This window comes from Tinamus guttatus, unplaced genomic scaffold (genome assembly GCF_059628265.1).
Source record: "Tinamus guttatus ecotype Peru unplaced genomic scaffold, ASM5962826v1 Tinamus_guttatus_pri_ptg000578l, whole genome shotgun sequence".
NCBI lineage: Eukaryota > Metazoa > Chordata > Aves > Tinamiformes > Tinamidae > Tinamus > Tinamus guttatus.
The window spans coordinates 123,040-143,399 of record NW_028289112.1 but is presented as its reverse complement, the minus strand read 5'-3'; the positions used below and the strand labels follow the sequence as shown (position 1 = coordinate 143,399).

The 20,360-nt window shown below is 36.0% G+C and overlaps 1 protein-coding gene across 1 annotated transcript in view; it reads right to left on the bottom strand.

The window, feature by feature from the left end:
- Positions 1-20,360, bottom strand: part of PIK3C3 (phosphatidylinositol 3-kinase catalytic subunit type 3) — a 60,073-nt gene that overhangs the window by 11,382 nt on the left and 28,331 nt on the right. The window contains exons 16-23 of the mRNA XM_088534600.1: positions 19,551-19,682; positions 17,544-17,672; positions 17,164-17,233; positions 16,420-16,484; positions 14,637-14,721; positions 14,040-14,114; positions 7,668-7,836; positions 3,688-3,778 (exon numbers count right to left, since the gene is read on the bottom strand). Coding sequence (XP_088390726.1) covers positions 3,688-3,778; positions 7,668-7,836; positions 14,040-14,114; positions 14,637-14,721; positions 16,420-16,484; positions 17,164-17,233; positions 17,544-17,672; positions 19,551-19,682 — 816 coding nt within the window. The remainder of the gene's footprint in view (positions 1-3,687; positions 3,779-7,667; positions 7,837-14,039; positions 14,115-14,636; positions 14,722-16,419; positions 16,485-17,163; positions 17,234-17,543; positions 17,673-19,550; positions 19,683-20,360) is intronic.

Sequence of the window (20,360 nt, the reverse complement as noted above, 5' to 3'; positions counted from 1 at the left end):
TCAACTGTGCATTTACAAGTTAGTATATACCGATTCTTGCCACATCTTTTTCCTGAAAAAAATGAGAAGTGCAAAGGATAAGTGGAAAAGTTACCCGTGCTAATAACAACAGTACAGGGCACAAGTATTGCTGAAATATCTGTAAGTATGTCCGCTGTGGACTTCCCCCTTCCTGGATATGCAGGATGCCTTCTTGGATTAAGGAGTTTGTAAATCTCCACCTTTGTCCTCCATGAAAGGGATATCATGGGTGAAATGGCTATTGACTGGACTCAGACATCAAAGGTAATTTAATTTTACAGGTCAGGCCAAAATGGATCTTTAGCTAATTTGAGTCTGTTGAAATATATATAGATTTTTTTGTTTAAAGCTCGGGGAAAAAAAAAAAAAAACAATTGAGATGCTGAAAATATTTAATTTTCCAGCACAAGGTGGTTCCAGCACTTATCTTGTTAAATGACTGAACAAACTTGTCACTCAACCTAAGGGGTACAAAACATCTACTTCCCTTTTTATAACTACTGACAAAGCTGATTTCAGACCAAAGATAATTAAAAAAAAAAAAAGTTTGAGACAAAAAACAAATCAAAACTGATTCTAGACAAGCCACATAATACACAAAGCTGCTTTCTAAAAGACACACAGTATCAAACTCAGCAGTACATTCATGCTTCGGCAATAGATTATTTTGATGCTGGACCATTTTATAGTCAACTAGTCAAAAACCAACTTTTTTTCTTAATAACAAAAGAGTTAATAAACTAAAAGCAGAGAATTTTAAAGGCAGAGAACTCTTTCAAATAAAAATGGCTCTCACTGGTGCTTGAAGATAGTTAAATGCACCTGTCAAGTCACAATGTCAACTTTAGACAAGCCCTCTGCTCCCCTACTCTTAGAAACCTCCACTACAAGACATATCTTTTGCACAAATCGCATATTCAAAATATTATTCTTAAATCAGCAGGACCAAATCTGAATGGCACATTCCTTGGAGTCATAAACAGCAGAACTATCAAAAATCATGAAAACTTATTTAAAATAGCAACATTCACAGAACACAAGGGCAGTTGAAAAAATGTGTTAAGATGCACACAGAAAAACGACAAGGTTTATAATAACCTAAGGGTGGCCCCTACTTGGTGGCCCATTTTAAACCGAACAAATACAATGTCAAAAAAACCAAGCCTTCAGTAGAGCAACTATACCCTTTAATAATACTTATCTTGCATCCAATCATTTTAAGATCTTTGCTTTTCCCTAGTGGAAAAAATGTTTGAAAAATGCTGTAGTTACTCAGAATTCTTTAGCAGAAGTGTGTGCCTTAATGGTTTGATTCTAGTTCTTCTAACATTTTAAAGCTAAGAATAAATGATCTGAACCAAAGGTTCAGAAGAGGTTAAAAGTCACAATTATTCAAGCTGCTGCACTGTCACAGTTCAGTAGCACAATAATAAATTATTACTTTTGATCTAATATTGAGCTGTCATACAGCAAATAAGCATACATTCGTTTTCTGCGGAGAAGGCACTATTACTTACACTTTATGCAGGGAATATGAGGGGAATATAGAAATAATCATATTGATCTAATTCACAGGCATCAGAGCTTAGTTTTTGCTTCCTCACATGTTCTCCAATTTGAGGCAGCAGAATATTGCTTGACATCATTGTGATTTTAACTTCTGCATATCATTGAAGTCTAATATATTTAACTAGCTGTAGAAAAGAACTCCTAGCTCTCAATTCTGTATCTTGATTTGCTATTTCAAAAGACTTACACAGGAAATAAAGAGAATTCTATAAGTGCCTGAAATGTTCAAGTGTCGCTACATTAAGAGCAAAACACCCTTTACAAATATTTTACAGAATTTGACATGCTGCTTTCACTCATGACAGAAAAAAAGTGGAGAACCCCCCAGACAATGATTCTAGGAATCCTATCTACATAAAAGATGATGTCAAGATACTAATAAAAGCAAGGATATTGCACCTGAACTGGCAGTGAACACAAGGAGACTCGGTGACAGGAAGATGTCAGCTCACAGAGAGTATTCAAGACAAGAATGAAGAGTATCACGGCAAGCAACAGTGAACTCTTGACAGAAATGAATGAGATTCTCGTAAGCAGCAAGTTTCAAACTCAATCCTGCAAACACGAAAGGACCAACGCTTGTGGAATCCAGTGAAACTGCCAGTCTGATCTCTCGATGGCTACTTCAGTCAATGCCAAATGCTCCAAAAACAGCCCCTGCAAGAGCTGCAGACTGCCTCTGAAGTCAAGTTTCTTTGTATTTATTGAAAAAATCTTTAGACTTAAACTAACTTCTGAAAAACAAGCACATACTTGAATCTTTCCCATGATTTGTCTTGTATCTCACAGCAGATCTTGAAATCTATAAGCTTTTTCTCCTCCCCATACTTTACTTCTTAAGTAGAAAGTGTACTGTTACCCAGTTTTTTCAACAGGAAGTCAGAAGCAAACACTCTTTTTCTATTTAAGGAAGAAATTTATAGAAAATCATTGCATGTTTACTACTACTAAGTCAACATGGGATTTCAATATTGCTCTTTGGGAAACTGAGAACAAGATGTTTAGGGATGGAAAGACACTGTTCAAGCCCTGTTCTTCCTATGGAAAAGAATTACTTTTCAGTTTCAGAGGGAAACAAAATGTCATGGGAGGAGCTGCATGCTGCAGAATCCAGCAGGTTCTCACTAGTCATTCTGGAAATGAAATTCAGTGACTATATAATCTCTTAATATTAATTTGGAAGAATGAAATTCTGAGCAGAAATGCTTATTCTTACAGGATATAAGAAAGATTCTGTTAGAGTCAGTCACTATTCATTTTTCTTAACCTCTAGGAGAATTGCATTAGGCCATGAAATATTAATTTAATGATTCTGAACCTTTGCTTTCATAGCATATTGAAAGCACTGAATACCATCCCATTTTAGAGAAATTACTCTGCTCTTGAATAAAAATTGTACTGAACTGATTTCCACTGGATAGACAGGCTCCACAAGGCCTTCTGTAGAATTAAAACAGATAACCTGCACCACAAATCAGGTTATAAAAAAGCCAGGATTTGCCTAAAATGCCAGAGTAACGGCATTGAGTAATGGCAACACGAACATTTATCTAGTATTCTTAATGTCAACTGTTGTTAAAGCATTAAACGGAAGAATGATTCAACCTTGTGCAGAGGGACAAAACCAGAACTGAAGGGCACATTTCACAGGAAACAAGAGTTCGTGTTCACAGACTTCTTGGTGATGAAAATATAAAACCACTGAGAAAAAGCACCCATGACTTGCAGGATTCCAGACTGGCTGGAACAAACTTTTACGATACAGCCAGCGCTGACTGCTCTTAAAACAGTTTTGTGAGGCAAAGATCACTCTTCTCAGGAGAATGTTAAAAATATCATTTGGAACACAACGCCAGAACAGGCTGTGAACTCCTGCAGTGACAAAACAAGATTTATTCTCTATTTTTGGGTACACATCAGTGCTTGCTGATCAAGAGTATGTCTGTCTAGCTTCTATGATCCTAGAAATTGTTCAGCCTCCATAAAATAGCAGCAAACACTTTCAGGTCACAGTTGTTTTTAAGTCATCATAAGTGATTGAAAAGTGGCACAACACGAAGATTTTGATTACTGAAAGTTAAAAAGCTTTTCGGTTACCTTTTTCACAGTCTTGTCAGGTTCAAGAGCAATATCTGGAATGTTGGCATCAACCATGAGGGAAAATAAGTTCAAGATCAAGTTGGAATACCTAAAGTGGAGGAGCAGAATAGGTAGAACATTTGTTAAAGCACACAAAAGACAGTATTTTGTGAACAAGTTCACTTTAGAGAAAAACAGACTGTATGTGTAAGTAATATGTAATGCTTAAAAGGAGGGTCAAACACACCAAAATAGCTGGACGTATTTATGTTAAAAGTGTAAGACACCTGTTAATAGCAGTGGAAACTCAAACTGGCAAAACTGAGCACTATGGTTGAGCTGCTCTGGTTTCATTCTAATCTTCTAAACATTGCCATAGCATTTTCTAGAGACATACCAAGCACAAATCATAGTTTTAAATACTCTAAGAGTTAACAACAAAGTTTCTACTTCTGGTATGAAGACATATACTGGGATTCAGATTCAAAAGCTACTTATTCAAGTGAATAACAGTGATATGTCAGCACAAAAAAAGGATTTTTCAAGTTGCTGCATGAACACTCATCAAAGGAACTTCAATAAATCCCTTTACCACTGAGTTTAAACAGAATTAAGCCTGCAGTTGCTCAATGAAAGAGCAATAGCTTGGGTAGACACGCTGTATTTTTGAAGCAAAAAGGTACACATAAAAAGAAGGAAAAAATGGAGATAAAAAGTGCCATTGTTGGAATTTTCACTTTCAACGTGCTGGTGTTGGAACTATTTGGGAATATTTTAAAGGACAACATTGTTTTCCACCTTGCAAGAAACTAGCTGAAAGTTGCTCTTTGAAAGGATAATTTTCAAGCTGTTCAACATAAACTGAAACTTCTCTTACTCTGCAACGGATTTAGTCCTCCTCCAGGAAAAAAAAAAAAAAAAAAAGAGTATGTACTGACTTCAAAATCTGGAATATGGCTTTCCTAACATCACTAGGAGCTTCATAGAGCATCGAGTTCTTAACAGCAGCATTTGTTCAGCAGCAAGTTTCTACATATAAATAAACTGACAATTACACGTAATTAAACCACCTAAAAGCACAGCTTCTTAGACATATTTTACAAAGCAAATATAGCGCGCAACAAAAGTCTCTCTAGGAAAGCAAAATTCTATCAAAAACCTTTGACAATTAACAAACTGGAAATAGCACTACCCAATAGTCTGCAGTATAAATTTTAAAGTGACAAAATTAGGAAATATTTGCTCACAACACTGTAGTATCCACATGTCTTTCTCTGCAATTCAGGTGAAGATTTCTGCAATTTGTTCCCCAACCAAATGGGGTCTGGGGATGTAAAAGGCCTACCAAAAAACCAAGCTGTCTGCCTCTAGTACTGCTGTCACATGTTTTGCAAAATTTAGGAAAAACACCTAAAATTAGAATTTGAAAAGAGCTATGTTAGACAGTTTATTGTCTAAATTGACGCTTCCCATGACAACCCCCCTGGCAAGTACACCAAGATCCTCACAGCTGGTCCCCTGAAGGCCTCGATTCATTCCGTTTAACATTAGTTGTTTAAACTACCTACTGCCTGGCTAGAACCAAGGATCTGCACTTCACAGCTTTCCACGTGCTGCCTGAAGCCTCCACATCCATCTCCCCTCTTACAGGGCTACTACCATTTCTGTCCTCTGCACCCCTGTGAACACAGCAGGGAAAAGCCACGCAGCGCAGCCAGCCGGCTATCACCAGCACCCCAAGCAAATCCCATCCCAACCCCTTGTTCGTCAAATGGGAAACACCCTCCCGCAGCAAATAAATAAATAATAAAAATGATCCTGTACCATACAGCAAACTACCACTTACCTGGAACAAAGTACAAAAATGTCTTTTAGCACTTACAAAATTTTCAAATACTTTTATTTATTTTCAGTACCCAAAAGCCATTCCTCCAGGAATACTGAGCCACTCTGAAATACTGCACTTCGAATATTCAGAGCACCAGCTACATCTCAAGGAAACGCAGGAAAAATACCACCAATTTGATGGAGATAAATAGAAAATTCGCATTTTGGCTTAGCAATTGGAGATAAGATTCCTCACTTTGTAGCTGGAAGTGCCTGTGATCTACTTCCCCTCTATTTTTTTTTCTTTCAAATAAGCAATAATGTTGTTTTTTAATTTGAGCTACTTACATACAGTAATAGTTATGGTAATACCAATGTTCTCTGCCTTCTTTGCTGAAAGCCTTAAAGATATTATCCAGAATCATTTAAAAATATTTCCTACTAAAATGAACAAATATCAGAGAGACTACTAGATAACTGTACCTATAGTCACTACAAATGAAACTTGGATTTACAGTTTACAGTTATAGTTACCACTATATTCCACACCTAACTGTGATCTAAGGAAATCACTACATAAACTAGCCAAGGCAATGTATAAAGCTTCACTGATGTAAAAGACACTTTCACTGAAATAGTTAAACACTCCTGAAAAATATACGGAATGAAATAATTCTGTATAAGAAAATCAGTGTTACAAAGCAGTCCTGAACATTATTTAAAATGCAAAATAGTTCCCCGCCATGACTGTTCTAAATCATAAAGAGTGTTGATAACATGCTTTTTTTTCCTGAATTGCTCTTAATCTATTATTAATCACAGAATCATAAAGGTTGGAAGGGACCTTTAGAGATCATCTAGTCCAACCTCTCTGCACATGCAGGGTAATTATGTTTTAATTCATGGGGACTTTATATCAGTTGTTTCTTTCTTTTTCCTGTGTCATATATAGTAGCAGTTCCTTATTTCTTTTCATTGTTTTTTAAAAAGAGAAAGTTACCTTTAACATTTTTATATGACTCCATATCATTTACTGTCTACTTTTCACATTACATATGCTTTTCAAATAAGCTTTTTAGATCTTTCTCCCAAATTTAAAGGTTTTATTATGTGATCTAATAAAATGAAATTCTTTGCTGCTCTCCATGGAAGAAATCCCGGGATGGACCAAGAGCATTTACACATGTTTTGTTCAAGCAGAACAAAGTTGAACTATTCAGCCATCAAAGTCAAAACAAGAAAGCTGATCATGAATAGTAAAGTCGTTATGAAAGGAATGAAGTCGCTTCCAAATCCGATGTGAGTTCTATTGGTCAATAAGTGAACACAGCCAAAAAAAATTTTAGGTGTCACGGCTTTGGGTAACTAAAGAAGTTGCTAATGTACTTACTGTCATCATAAGCAGTTGATATTTGTCCAGCACAATCTATATTCAATTAAGCTTACATACACAATTTTTCAAAGCAAAGAGTAATAGATTTTGATCATCACTAATCTAAAGTGAAGGAGTGTAGGAAAGCAGCAAATGACTAATGATTTAGAGTTAAACATATAGTTATCATCAATAACCAGAGAAAGAAAGGCAAAATAAATCCAAAATGAAGCTTCCACTTAGAACCCTGCAGGAATTATGAAAGTTATTTTGGCCATTAGAAAAGCAAACCTGAGGTCCTTAACTTTAAGGACAAAATCATATTGTATTTGCCTGTTTAGTCTAGAGAAGGCTGAGAGGGGATCTGATCAATATGAACAAATATCTGAGGGGAGGATGGGGCCAGGCTCTTCTCCATGGTGGCCAGTGACAGGATGAGGGGTAACGGGTGTAAGCTGAAAAACAGGAAGTTTAATCTCCATATGAGGAAGAACTTCTTTGCTGTGAGGGTGCCAGAGCCCTGGCACAGGCTGCCCAGAGAGGCTGTGGAGTCTCCTTCTCTGGAGATCTTCAAACCCACCTGGATGCCACCCTGTGCCCCTGCTCTGGGTGTCCCTGCTGGAGCAGGGGGGTTGGACTAGACGATCTCTAGAGGTCCCTTCCAACCCCAACCACTCTGTGATACTGAAGCTCAGTGTCACACACATCTTTGCCACGACGTGCTCATCCCTTTGCCTTCCCGCAGACGCAAGCTTAGGGAGCGGACGCGCTTCCCGAAGCGCCCCCGGGGTGCTGCTACCTGCGCAGGTGCAGGAAGGCCGTGTAGCACTGCTTGCGGAACTCCTGGTACTGCTCGCTCTGCGTGCCCCCCATGCCTTCCACCATCTCCTTGTTCAGCTTCATGGGCGGGGGCAGCGGCTTCGGGTCTCGACCCAAGATGTAGCCGAAGTCGATGTGAAACAGTTTGCCTGTGCGAGGAGCAAACGTCGTTACTTATTTCGGTGCCGCACGGGAGCGAGTCTTGGTGCAAGAACTAAGAGAAAAGAAAACACAAAACCCCACACTCCCGATCTGCAAAATCTCTGGGAGATGCTAGCCATGCCCTAAGGAAAAAAAAAACAAAAATCTAATTTACTGTTTTCTTTAAGGATTGTAATGGTGCGTTTTGTGTCTTTAGTTTCTGATTTCAAATTATGGGCTTAAGCAAAACTCGATCTCAAATTCGGAGTACAAACAAATAAGTCACCCTCCCACCCCTCCCAAACGTATGCAGTACATCCAAAAATACTCAGCCCATGCCAGAACTGGGCAATACGGGCTAAATGCAAAGTTATGCAACTGTGACATGATTATTTGTTGTTTCTTTAGAATTTTTTAGCAAATTATAATATTGACACATCATTTTTAATACCACATTTGGTTACGTTTACAGCACATATTTTTCAGATGGATGTTAGAGTCACCAAATGGAAAATAAGAACCACGATCCCAGGCAAACTGGAAAGCTGGATTCCCTTTGAAGCCAGTAAGTATCAAAATATAATTTCAAACTACTTCAAACTTAGTTTTGAAACAGTATTTTATGACTAGTTTTCAAATACTTCAAAAAAGGCATATTACATATCAGTATCGTTCCAAATCTGAAATTATATTTTAAGTGTTCCAAAGCCTATTTTTAACTTTTGAAGTTAAAAAATCAAAATGCAAGAGCTTCATCATGTTGACAATAATATTTCTCTTTTTAAGTAGACTGAAGTCTAACTACTTGTTCAGAAAGTTTCCGCAGCATCAGCTTGAAAAAGACATGTAAAAGTCTCTGGCTTCAAATGTCCAATTCCTTTTGCTATCCACACTAGAAGCACATATGCAATCCGGAATCATATTCATGCTACCTACAAAATTGTTTATATTTTTAGTGGGTAGCAATTAATCTATACCTCTTCAATAGTGCTGACCCATATGCAAAATGCAATATGTTGTGAGATAAACAACTGAAATACCAACATCTTTAAAAAAAACATAGCAAAGGCATTCAGATATTCTAAAGAATAAACATTATCTACATTTATGAACAAAAATACGACAATGGAAGTCACAGTACAGTTCATAAGTCCTAGGAGGTCAATTTTAGGAATATTTTTGACATATTTGTTGAAACTGGTAACCACACAAAGCAAGAGAAAAAGCCTGAAAATGTACTATGCAAATTTAAACTTTGGTACTAGCTTTTGAGATGCGTAAGTTTAAATAAAAAAAAATCATTTGGATTATTAGGAATTTCCTTAGGATGGAGAGAAATCATGTTCCTGAAGTCAGCAGTAATACAGAATTGGAAAATACCTTAAATAAAAGGTCAAAAGTTTATTTATCTTCGAACTGTTACAATAAAGGCGAGCATGAAATGTAGATTCAAGATGAAAGATCTTATAAACAAGTAACTGGAAATGATTCGCATGACTGTTGCACAGACAGTCACAAACAGCACACGACATACAAGTACAAAGCCAGAATTATAAAAAGCAACGGGGTTGAGGACCTTGTCTGCTTCCAAAGAGTATTTTAACCTGTAGAGTCTGAATTCCTTTTAATAATTTGCTAGACCCAGGTGATCACCACTCTCGAGAAATCAGAACAGCTAACATTTTTCAATTAATTGTCCCCCTTTGTCCATTTCACTGAATAACAAGTGTTCTGTCATCAGAGAAGAAGGCTTGAAGCCTGCCATTAGCACTCCTCTTCAACCCAACATACATAAATTCTACCATGGTCAATTTTCCAAGGGAGATCATAAGGATGCCTAATGAGCAGGCCAAGTATTCACCAGTGGCTAAATGCCACAATCATTACATTTCTCATTGCTAATTGTCTGCGCTCTGAAATTCCTTCATTAGCTTTTTCAAACCGTTACATGAGTTGCTCTTCGAGCTCATTCTTGTACCCCAAGACTTTTGAATTAGAACATTTTTGTAACTGAATGAGGCCTCATTCAGTTACAAAAATGTTTAATTAAAAAGTTTGGGGTGGGGAGAAGGGATGGTCACTTGTTCAACCCTGTCAGCATTAACGGTCAAGAGACAAGGTTTGAACAAAACAGTAATTCTTGTGGCAGTAATTAAATCTCTTTTAGTTTGCTCCAGACATGGGGAAAAGAGGTGCTAATCAATAATTTCAACTGATAACAGACACATCTAAAACATTCAAAAACACGCTTAATAGCTGACTGATATACATTTATATTAATTATACTTATCTAATAGTTCCCTAAAGCACTCGTTTTTAGGATTGAAGCATAAAAGTACAACAGGAGTTATACTTTGTCATTGTCCAGCTGTCATTAACATCATAGTTTCTTACTATTTCTAAAAATTTAGCAATTTTAAGCTACAAGTCTGAATAACACATGTCAAAAGCTATATGTTTAGCGCACTCTAAACACAGACCTAATTCTTTCATTCTTGGAGCTTTTTCAAGATCCATTAAGTCAGCATAAGAGACTACAATATAAGGATCCAAGGCTCCCTTTGGTATCTGCTTCAAGCCACCACGCCACCCAAGAAAAGCCCAACCAGGAGGCTGGAGCATTGCAGTTTCAGAAAAGCCTCACCTGCATTCTCCTTGAGGGCTTAGCTTGAACAAGTGATGAAGATGGACAGTCAATTTTGACTAAGTGAAATTCTTTGCATATTATACTACTGAATATTAGTTGGAGCTTTTATTATTTAGCTATTAATGATGTGAGTTCTTTTAATAACGTAAAGAAGATAGAAAGCTCATGATTGTCTCAAGTGATCATCTAAAAGTGTCTAATGTATCGGGGTATGTTTTTCAGCATCCCACTCTCAAGACATGAAGGATGGAGATGGTCAGGTGCTTCTTGGGTCTTTCAGAAGGCTTTACTCCAGCCTTGGGATACCCCCAAAATGGTGTTCTCCAATATGCGACTGGAGGAACAGTGCTGCCTGCTGAATCTCATTAGGAAGTTCAATTAAAATAAGTGCTATGATAATACAGTGTTGGAAGATGCTACTTCCTTGTATTTGGCTGGCAGTGGGGCATGTATCAGTAAAACAAAAAACTAACCCAAGACAAAAACAAAGTAACCCAAACAAACCATGAACCATGTCAAACAAAAAAAAGAAGAAAAAAAGGAAAAGAAAAAAAAGATCTGAAGCAGCCCGATATCCAGAACTTCTCATCTAGAAAGACAATCCTGATATGTATCACACTGGTATGTCTCCTAGCAGTCATGCCAGAGGCTTATATTCACGTCTGTGATCTTTTTCTCATCTTGGATCATGTTATTTTTCTCTACTCTCACTAGCTGTTTTCAGTGCAATTCTACTGTCCTATCTGCCTGTGAGCGCCCATTCCATGCCTTCATACAAGTCTACAGTGCAAATTCTATTACAAAAATAAGGCTAGAGAAAGTTTCTGAGATCTGCTTGACAATATCAGTGCTGCCAGGATATACTGAACAGTAATAGAAACAGCAGGATAAAAATAGGAACTTCAACACTCTGGCTCTGAATAAAACAGCTGCTCCAGATCCTGCAAGCTTCAAACAGAACATTGGTTTGCTATAGCAATTTTTACTCAAAAGGCACAATTCTGACGCGGTAAATATAATTTATTACTTTCATTCTGTCAGAATTGATCTATTGTGAAAAGCACATATTGTCCTCCAGCCGGGCTATCATGCAAGATGTGTGTCCATAAGGGAGGAGGTAAAAGCCATCAGCAGTAACCTAGGAATTTGTTTTTGTCAGCTTAATCACTTGTTTTTCCTCCAAAAATACTGTTCTTCAAAACACTACTGATCTGAATTTTTTGTCCTCAGATAAAAAACCCTCCACCCACCCACAACTAATAATCAGAGCTGAAAACTGTCTATCGAAGAACTTATAACATTATATGCTGGCAGCTATCAAGTTTGTTTTCATTTTTTTGAATGACACATAGCAATTTGTGTAGTCTTTATTTGAAGCTCCTGAAAGCTAAAGGAAAAAAAAAAAAATGTCCCTTTTCATTTGAATGACTCTTTTCAACTCTTAGTTCATACTCAAACAGTATGGTACCTACAAACCATTATAATTTAACCTTCCAGTTACGTGGTAGTGAATTCTGTGTAACACATTTTCTTTCTTCACTAGACTGTTACTGCCACAATATTTATGCCTTGGTTTCTTACACCATCATATTTTCACTCCAGTTTGTAATGTATTTTCCATTTATTTGCTTCTTAATCTGAAAAGCATCTTGATTATTAGCAATGTATTATTAATTATTCACAATTAATGTATTATTAATTATTCACAACTAAAGACAAAGGACTGTGAACACTGGTTTATTTCGAAGTACTGCTAATTACCAGTCCTTCAGCAATCATGTGGATGAGGGGGTCTGGTTTCTTTTAAAAACATGAAGAGATCTACAAGAGAAGTCACTTCAGACAACAGAGGAAGCCTACTTGATCCTCTGAACTATTTATATTCTTATAGAGCTCAACCTATAAAGGCATTAGATTTTATCTAGACACCAAAACTTTAGACACCCAGATCACTGCAGCTATTTCAATTTCTAAGGTTGAAAATGTCTCTAAGTCATAATAGGGGACACCAACACAGAGCACAGGTAAAAGCTGAAAAGAATTTCAGACTATGAACTTACTGTGGACATGTGCTGCCCTCTGCTGCACTGCTTAAATTCTTCCAATGAGCCAGACTGCAATTTTGCTGTTACCTTCCAACAAAGGGAAGATATATGCAAAAATCCAAACACTGAAATATTGCTACCCTGATGTAGCAAGCAGTGTCTGCTCTACGAAATGCAGAACAATGACTAGTCCATAACTAGGCCTCTACCTGTATAATCCCAGGTAGATAAGGAAAAACATTCACTTGAACTGTTCCCCCAAATGTTTAGAGCAAAACCTTTTATATTAATCGTGGGTCTGTGCCCAATATTTTATTCTTTCATATAAAGTATTTTGACTAAAATTAAGGAACTTTCTGCATGTGTAAATGTCCCTTTTTAACCTCCCCAAAAGATTTATTAGGAAACAGAAAATGTTTATGTCAGTCTCGCTCTGTGGCATTCCCAGTTTTTAGCCTCTTATGAAAAGAGACAAGACCTGTAAAACTCACAGGACCTCAGGGGTTAAAGGACATTCAAACTGGGGACAAGGATCTGCATGGATATCTCAATAAAGTCATCAAGATAATATCTAATATCCCTATGACTATTGATAATGTATGTCTGAACTTGTCCCATATTTGGGAGCGTAGAGCAATGGCTGAGTCATTCTGGCCAGACTTTTTACAAATCATTAAATTAATAGATCTTGAAATTGCTTTCTGATAGCATGTGAAAGAACCTATGATATATGAATGTGACAGTGTAATGAAAAGTTAAATTAATAGAGAACAATTAAAAGACTTGGAATTGAAGTTACTTTCCAAACAATCATAATTGTCCAGAGCCGAAAGCAAGGATGAAAAGAGGTCTGGAAAATCATCATGAATGATTTTAAGCCTGCTCTAAGATAACAGGACTTACTTCCTGACCCTAAGGGAAGACAGTGAAATTATACTAGACTCAAGAAATTCTTGGGTTATACCAAAAAACAAAACCAAACCAAATCTTAGTTCAGTGCATGTATCTTCCTGTTGCATAATTTGCATATAAGAGCAAAGACCAGAAGAAATTCACTGTTCATAAACATGGTCATGTTTAGGTGAACTTAAGACTTCTATTACCTACACATCTACACCATCTTAAAGCTGATCTCAACAATCCATAGCAAACAAATGCTATATTTCAACTACTAAGATTTTTGTTAAAAATACATCTCAGCACAGAATTAACTTATTTTTCAGTCAGTTTCAATGAGAATATTTAATGCATTGCAGATATAGCACTAATTTTAATCAGTACTTACATAATCTATTTGCTTTCTAAAGCTTCAGCTTCTACTTCAAACTACTAAAAATTTCTGAAGTTTCTCGTATTTGATCACTTGTCTTAAATCTGACAATATAGTTTGTCAGAAAAAAAAATGTAGTCTAGAATACTCAGTGGGTGTTATCATCAAGAAAATAAAAAAGCAAGGCAGTAACAACAAATCAGAAATTAAACAAAGACTGTTATTAGATTGTAGTACTAAAAATATTACCTGTTTTCGTAAGCAAAAGATTATCCAGATGTCTGTCACCAACTCCAAGGATATAAGTAATTACACAATAACCAGCTGTAACAATAAACTGTATCAATAGAGATATCTTTCTTGAAGAAATATAAGTTTCACATCATTAACAACAGTATATATTAATTTTGGTTCACAAGTAATCATATACCAAAGGACCTGAAGGATGGGGGGAATGTGGGAAAGATGTTAAGAATTACCAGCAACATGAGGAACATCTAAAGTAATAAAATGAATTTACAGACTATGTTCAGTAGGACAAGATTATATTTTACTGTGCAACTATATCAGCAGTAATACTTGGTTACTCCAACATTGGAATTAAGATACTTCACATTCAGATCTGTATTATTTATGTCAACACTACGCAAATAAATTGCAACTAATAAAAAGTGTTCTTACTAGCTTTACCTGCTAGCTAGAATAGTCCAAAATAATCCAAAGTCTTGAGCCATCAGAAAGAATGGGAAAGCAGCAGATACAGTAGACTAAAGTTTTTTGTTGTTGTTAATAACATTTTCTAAAATTTTGATTTCTGTGAAGGGAATATTTCACTTCTGAACTTACCACAGCTTTTAACATATGTATCCATCACCTCTGCACTTATTCCATGAGGCCCAGTCTCACTAGGTGCATGCTTTCTGAAAAAGTTCTATGCAAAAGAAGACAAAACAAAACAACATTAAAAAACACGTATTTATTTTATGAGGATCTTAGACAAAATCTTTAGGGCTAACTGAACAAAGCAATTTAGATTAAGCCCACAAATCGCTATTGCTATGACATTCCCTCCCTCCCCTCCCCCAGGTATTAATCTTCCTGCTTAGATCACAGAAGCCAAATACAGAAGTGCTTTCAGAACTATTAAATTTCCTTCAACAAACAAATAATCACTCCCAACTAACCAAATTAGACCTAAGAAAGTTCCTCTTAAATCAAATTCTTAAAGGAAATGAAGGAAGTTTTCAACCGATTTTAATGGTGTACTTAATAGCTCTCCTTTCAGTGCTCCAAAATTTTATATCAGCAAGTAAAATTAGACTTCACATTAAAGACTGGAGAGTAGAAGACAAACTTACAGAATTTGCATGATGCTTAAAAGCACTCATTTAACTTTCATTTCCTAGTTCTACACTGGCCAAATATTTTACCATCGTTGGCAGCACAGGCAACCCAGGTTCAATAATGTATTTTGCCATTCACCTGTGAAGTTACCTTAGATAACATTCTTTCAGAGTCTTGTCTATTTAAATTAACAATTCTTTTGAGACATGACTGCTCCTTAGATCTGCAGATCAGCTAAAACAGTGGGTAAGCTATTTTAAATAGGTATGATTCATAAATAATTGAAAAATGATAATTGCATTTGCATTTTTGCATAAAAAGTCACTTTTAAGAAAACAGGCTAGAACATAAAATAGTACAACTGCAAGATTATAAAGGACTGTAGAAGAAATACTTTCTAAACTATGGATGAATGTCATTGTAGTTGGGAATTACCACAATATATAAAATACTGAGCAGAAATATAGGCAATGATGTTGGTCTCTGTCTGATTGGACTGGCCAGGATTTGCTGCCTCTATGGTTTCATACATGTAGGTTTAACAGGCTAGGATTTATTTTGTTTCACAGTTCCTGAGCTATGACCACACGAACACTTTAGTATCCACCAACTCACACCTCTGACAGACTGAATCCAACAAAAATAACACTGTGTTTTCATTAAAGAGTACTAAACTACAGCTAGGGTATCTATGCTATTTAAAATATATAGTATATGGCTGCTGGCAGTTTGATTGATATATGTTAAGTACAGATATATTTAAATGTTTGCCTGTTTTATATATGAATATTCATATATATGTAAAGGTACCAAGAATTGTGTGTTGCTAATTACACATCTCTATTCAATTCCATGACTGTTACTGAAAGCTTGTTCTTAACTAATCAGAGTATCTAAGTATTTGCCTTGGCAGGGAAATGGATTTCAGAACTATTAGCAGGTGAAGCAAAAAAAGCATTAAAACGTATTTAAACAAGGTGCCATGGAGAGAACTACTGAACAACACAGGTACTTTCAAATATGCTTCTTTCAGTCATCAGTGAAGTCAAAATTTCTGCACAACTGAATTATAATCTAGTTGTTTAAATGGTACTATTTTTAGGCCATGAGACAGTGATGTGGTGATTTAAGAGTGTTGTTTTTCTGAAACAATCCCCTGTGTGTACACCTATGTTTCAGTTTGGAATCCCTGTTCTAAACAGAAAATACAGAAGTCAGTGAAAGGCTCAGGAGGGCTGATGCACGAGACCCAGTACATACTTCCTGAGCAGAGTGCAGTGCATACCTGTATACTTTCTTCAGTAGCAAGAACTTCTGCAACTGGGACTGACTGAATAAACTGCATGAAACCTGTGACAAAAGACAACCAATAAATCTCCAATATACAGAACTCAAGCCAAACTATAATGCTCCTTAATAAAAGGGCAACACTAATGCACTGTCAGTCAACAGTTTACTCCAATTTCCAGACTTCAGTGAATTTTAAGATTACTTTTCATGATCCTAAATTAGTTTACAGAGGTCTGCTGTTCCAAATATTCTCGAAAACTGCAAAAAAATCCATCAGTGGCATTCTAAAGTATTTATCCAATACCACAATGTACTTAAAAATGTAGCTATATCATTTCTTCCTTTATTTAATGGAGAAATTGATAAATGATAATAATTGTACTACAAATGTACTACAAATGATTTGCCCAAGATTACACAGCAAGATAGTAAGTAAAAATGACGCTATACATATTCTACTAACTGTTTCAAAAATGATACTTGGCTTTTTTTATTAAGACATTTCAATCTCCTATGGAGTATCATATTCACTTAAATTTTGTCATTTCTACAAGTCTTACACTTTAACAAGATTATCTTACACATTTGAACTTTTTAGAACACTGTATTAAGCAAAGAATCTCTTATGGAAACACATCATGACAGTCTATGAACAGAGAAGAAAACTCCTCCTGTTTTCTGTTTTTTTGCTTAAAAAACAAAACAAGAACAAAGTTATTAAAAAACAAGGTATTAATACCATGTTTTGTACTAGTTGCCAGCACTTTATAGGGCGTCAGTTTCAAATCCAGATTCTCCTTTCTTAACAGCTGTAAGGGAAACGTAAACATGAGTACAACAAGAACACAGATAAATCTTCTATTGCTCTTCACTGAAATCAGTGAAGTCCAAATAATTTTAGTCATTTTTTTTATTACAGATGATCCTTCTACCTAGAGAATCTTTGCTTAGATCTAAAGGAGGAATAAGGCAGCAAAGAAATACAAAAAACGTTGACAAAAAAAAACGTTAGCAACTGAAGAACTGAATTAAGCTGCATTAACTGGTTTTCCCATTTTTGCTCTTGACAGGAAGAACCTATAGCTTAGAAGAATAGGGATATGTGTTAGAAATTCTCACCTTATCCATGAGGGAAATAATCTGAAGTATAAGTTGATCTTGGCGTAAATCGTCACCATGTTTAAATATTACAGGATATTTGCCTCCATCTTCTGTCTTAAAGAATAACTGAGCAGGCATTAAGGCACTCTGGAAAAGGAAACTTACTCTACTAAATTCGTTCATAGCAATGTTGACATTCTGAATTATAAGAAAAATTATATACATTAAATTAAAAATGTTTTAAACTAGTATTAAATCATGGGCTTCAGATATTAAATTCAGTCACAAAAATACATCAAATAGCCATATTTGGTTACCTATGGCATGGTACTGAAGAACAGGAGATCCTTAAATTTCCTTGAGTTTCGCAGAAGAAAAATGATTCTAAAAATCATCTAAATCAACTACATACTACCTGAGACTCAAAGTTACTTAGAATATATTCTTAGAATATATACTTAAAATTCTAGTTACTTAGAATATATTCTAGGCAATTTTTTTTTGAAAACTCTTTATATTTTCCACTACTGAAAGAGAAAAAATGTTAACAGAAAGTCCACAGCAGCTTCAGAAGAAAGAAGGGCACAAATTTTGTTTGCATGTACATAACTCAAATACTCATAGAGACACCATGCAAAAGATCAACATAAAACAAATCTAAACTGAGAAGAGAGAAAGAGGGATGGACAGAGACAACTACACACTAAAAGAAAGCTAGCAGTGAGATATCTCAAACAATTAATTGCTTTCTTAATCAACTTAGTTAAAGCAAGCATGTCTTTTCATTGTGCTGTGAGAAATCTAATTTCAGTGGTTGCAGTTTTGCTGTACAAAATGGATTGAAGGGGGATCAATTACCTACATGAATAACTCGATATTTTGAAACTGACCAAGTTACTGCTCTCAAAATCAAAACAACAATAATCAAAAAATAATCAAAATTACAGTCTTTAATATTTGAGCAGTTTCATTAAAGATTTTTACATGAAATCAGTATTTTGGGCCAATATTTTCATATGTATATTTATGTTCTTTTTTTTCCCCTTCTTCTTTAGTTTGCTTATATTGGCCCTAAATTTTCATTGTGCTAAAAAAGGCCATTCAATAGAAGACCATCTGACTTTTTACCAGACAGGTTGCTGTTTCTGATAGGGAACATTTGGATGTTGTTCCAGTGACACAGTGGAAATAACTATTCAGTTTGTTTGTTTTCTTTTAAAACCCACTCACACTGCAAGTCGAGTCTCCAGCTCGTGAAACCTTGCTTTTATGACAAGGGCTGACAAATTCTCTCCAATGCTGCCTCTAACTCAAAGCGTAAGAGCATGGAACAGAACAAGTACCCTCTTCAAAGAAAATAACAAATACATGAAGAAGCTTGCCAAAGCTTTAGAACTAAAAGACTGGGTGGTAGAAAAATGTGGAAAAAGCTTCACCTCTGATTTCTGCAGTCACGAGTTATTCACTTTCAACAAGGAATCTGTCAACCATGTTTCAAATTACTGAGCACAGGTTTAGGAACTAGTAGAGATAATGGTTTAACGAGAGTTGCAATGGCAGCTTGAACGCTTTGTTAACACTGCACACTGCCTCCTGCTTCTCAGCCTGGCCACTCAAGTACATGAGGGTCACCTTAACATTAGACTGCAGTAGACTCTGTAAGTTGAAGTAAATTTCATAGGGATGGCCTACATCACTAGACATAGTTTAGATTTCGAGCACTATGGGATGAAAAGGAACCCCAGCCCTTCCAACAATGTATTTCTGTTAAGCTATGTTCTGTCATCAGATCAGGGTTTGGTCATATGGCCACAAGCAGCTGGTTCCATCTGAACATGAGAAAAACTTCCTTATTGTGAGGGCCACTAAACACTGTAACCGTTCACAATTTATAGTTTGCACTTCACAGTTAGATTTTTGGTTTCATTGTGTCAGCCTCTCGCCCAAAATCTGCCAGGTGATGTTTCTAAGCATGGCGATTATGAGATTGGGTTAGATTTCAACTATTCAGAAGATCTCATTTACCTTGAAGAGTGTAGCTTTTTCAGGGATTATCCCCTTAATTTTCACCTGTGGTTCCAGTGGAAGTGGGATGAGTTCCATGTCTGCTAAATTCATCTTTTCATTATCTGCCAACAATGCCTGTAGCCTCTCATTCTGAAAGAATAAAAGAAGCAAGACCTCATTATTTAAAGCAGCAGACAGTAACTTAAAGAAAGTATTTTTAAAGAAATATATACTTTTTTTAAAAAAAAAACACTTATTCAACTCTATTCTTTCGAAGAACAAAAAGTTTTCATTCAAAGTCCAGTGAAATAAAATTTCTGCATTTGCAGTAATCTGAACGAGCGAGGAGACATTCCATTTAGTCCCAATCTGATTGAGCCATTTAGATACAATAGGCTTGCAATAACTTATTTTTAAATTGCTTGCAAAAGTAGCAAGATGGTTTATTTTCTATACCAGCATCACTATTAGTTCTATTTTAGAAACTTGTTTCAAGTCATCAGGTCTGATCCTGTAAATCCCTGAACTCAGGCAGATTCCCTATCACCAGGGAACCAAATTGCCAAGTGCCTCCGTAGATCTGATTTCAGAGCTTGCTCTACATTCCTGTATCTGTAGATACCACAAATTCAGTTTCAGAGTTTCAGTACCAGTCAATTTTCTTAGTACTTTACACTTGCTGTCCTACATAACAAGAATCATATACATGAAAGTCTCTACTACGAACAAAGAGGCAGAGCAAGGTAGTCCAATACTGTTGGGAACACTCAGAGAGGTTAATTGCTGCCAGCTTCATTTTAATCCAGAATCAAAGCCCTGTGTTTAGTT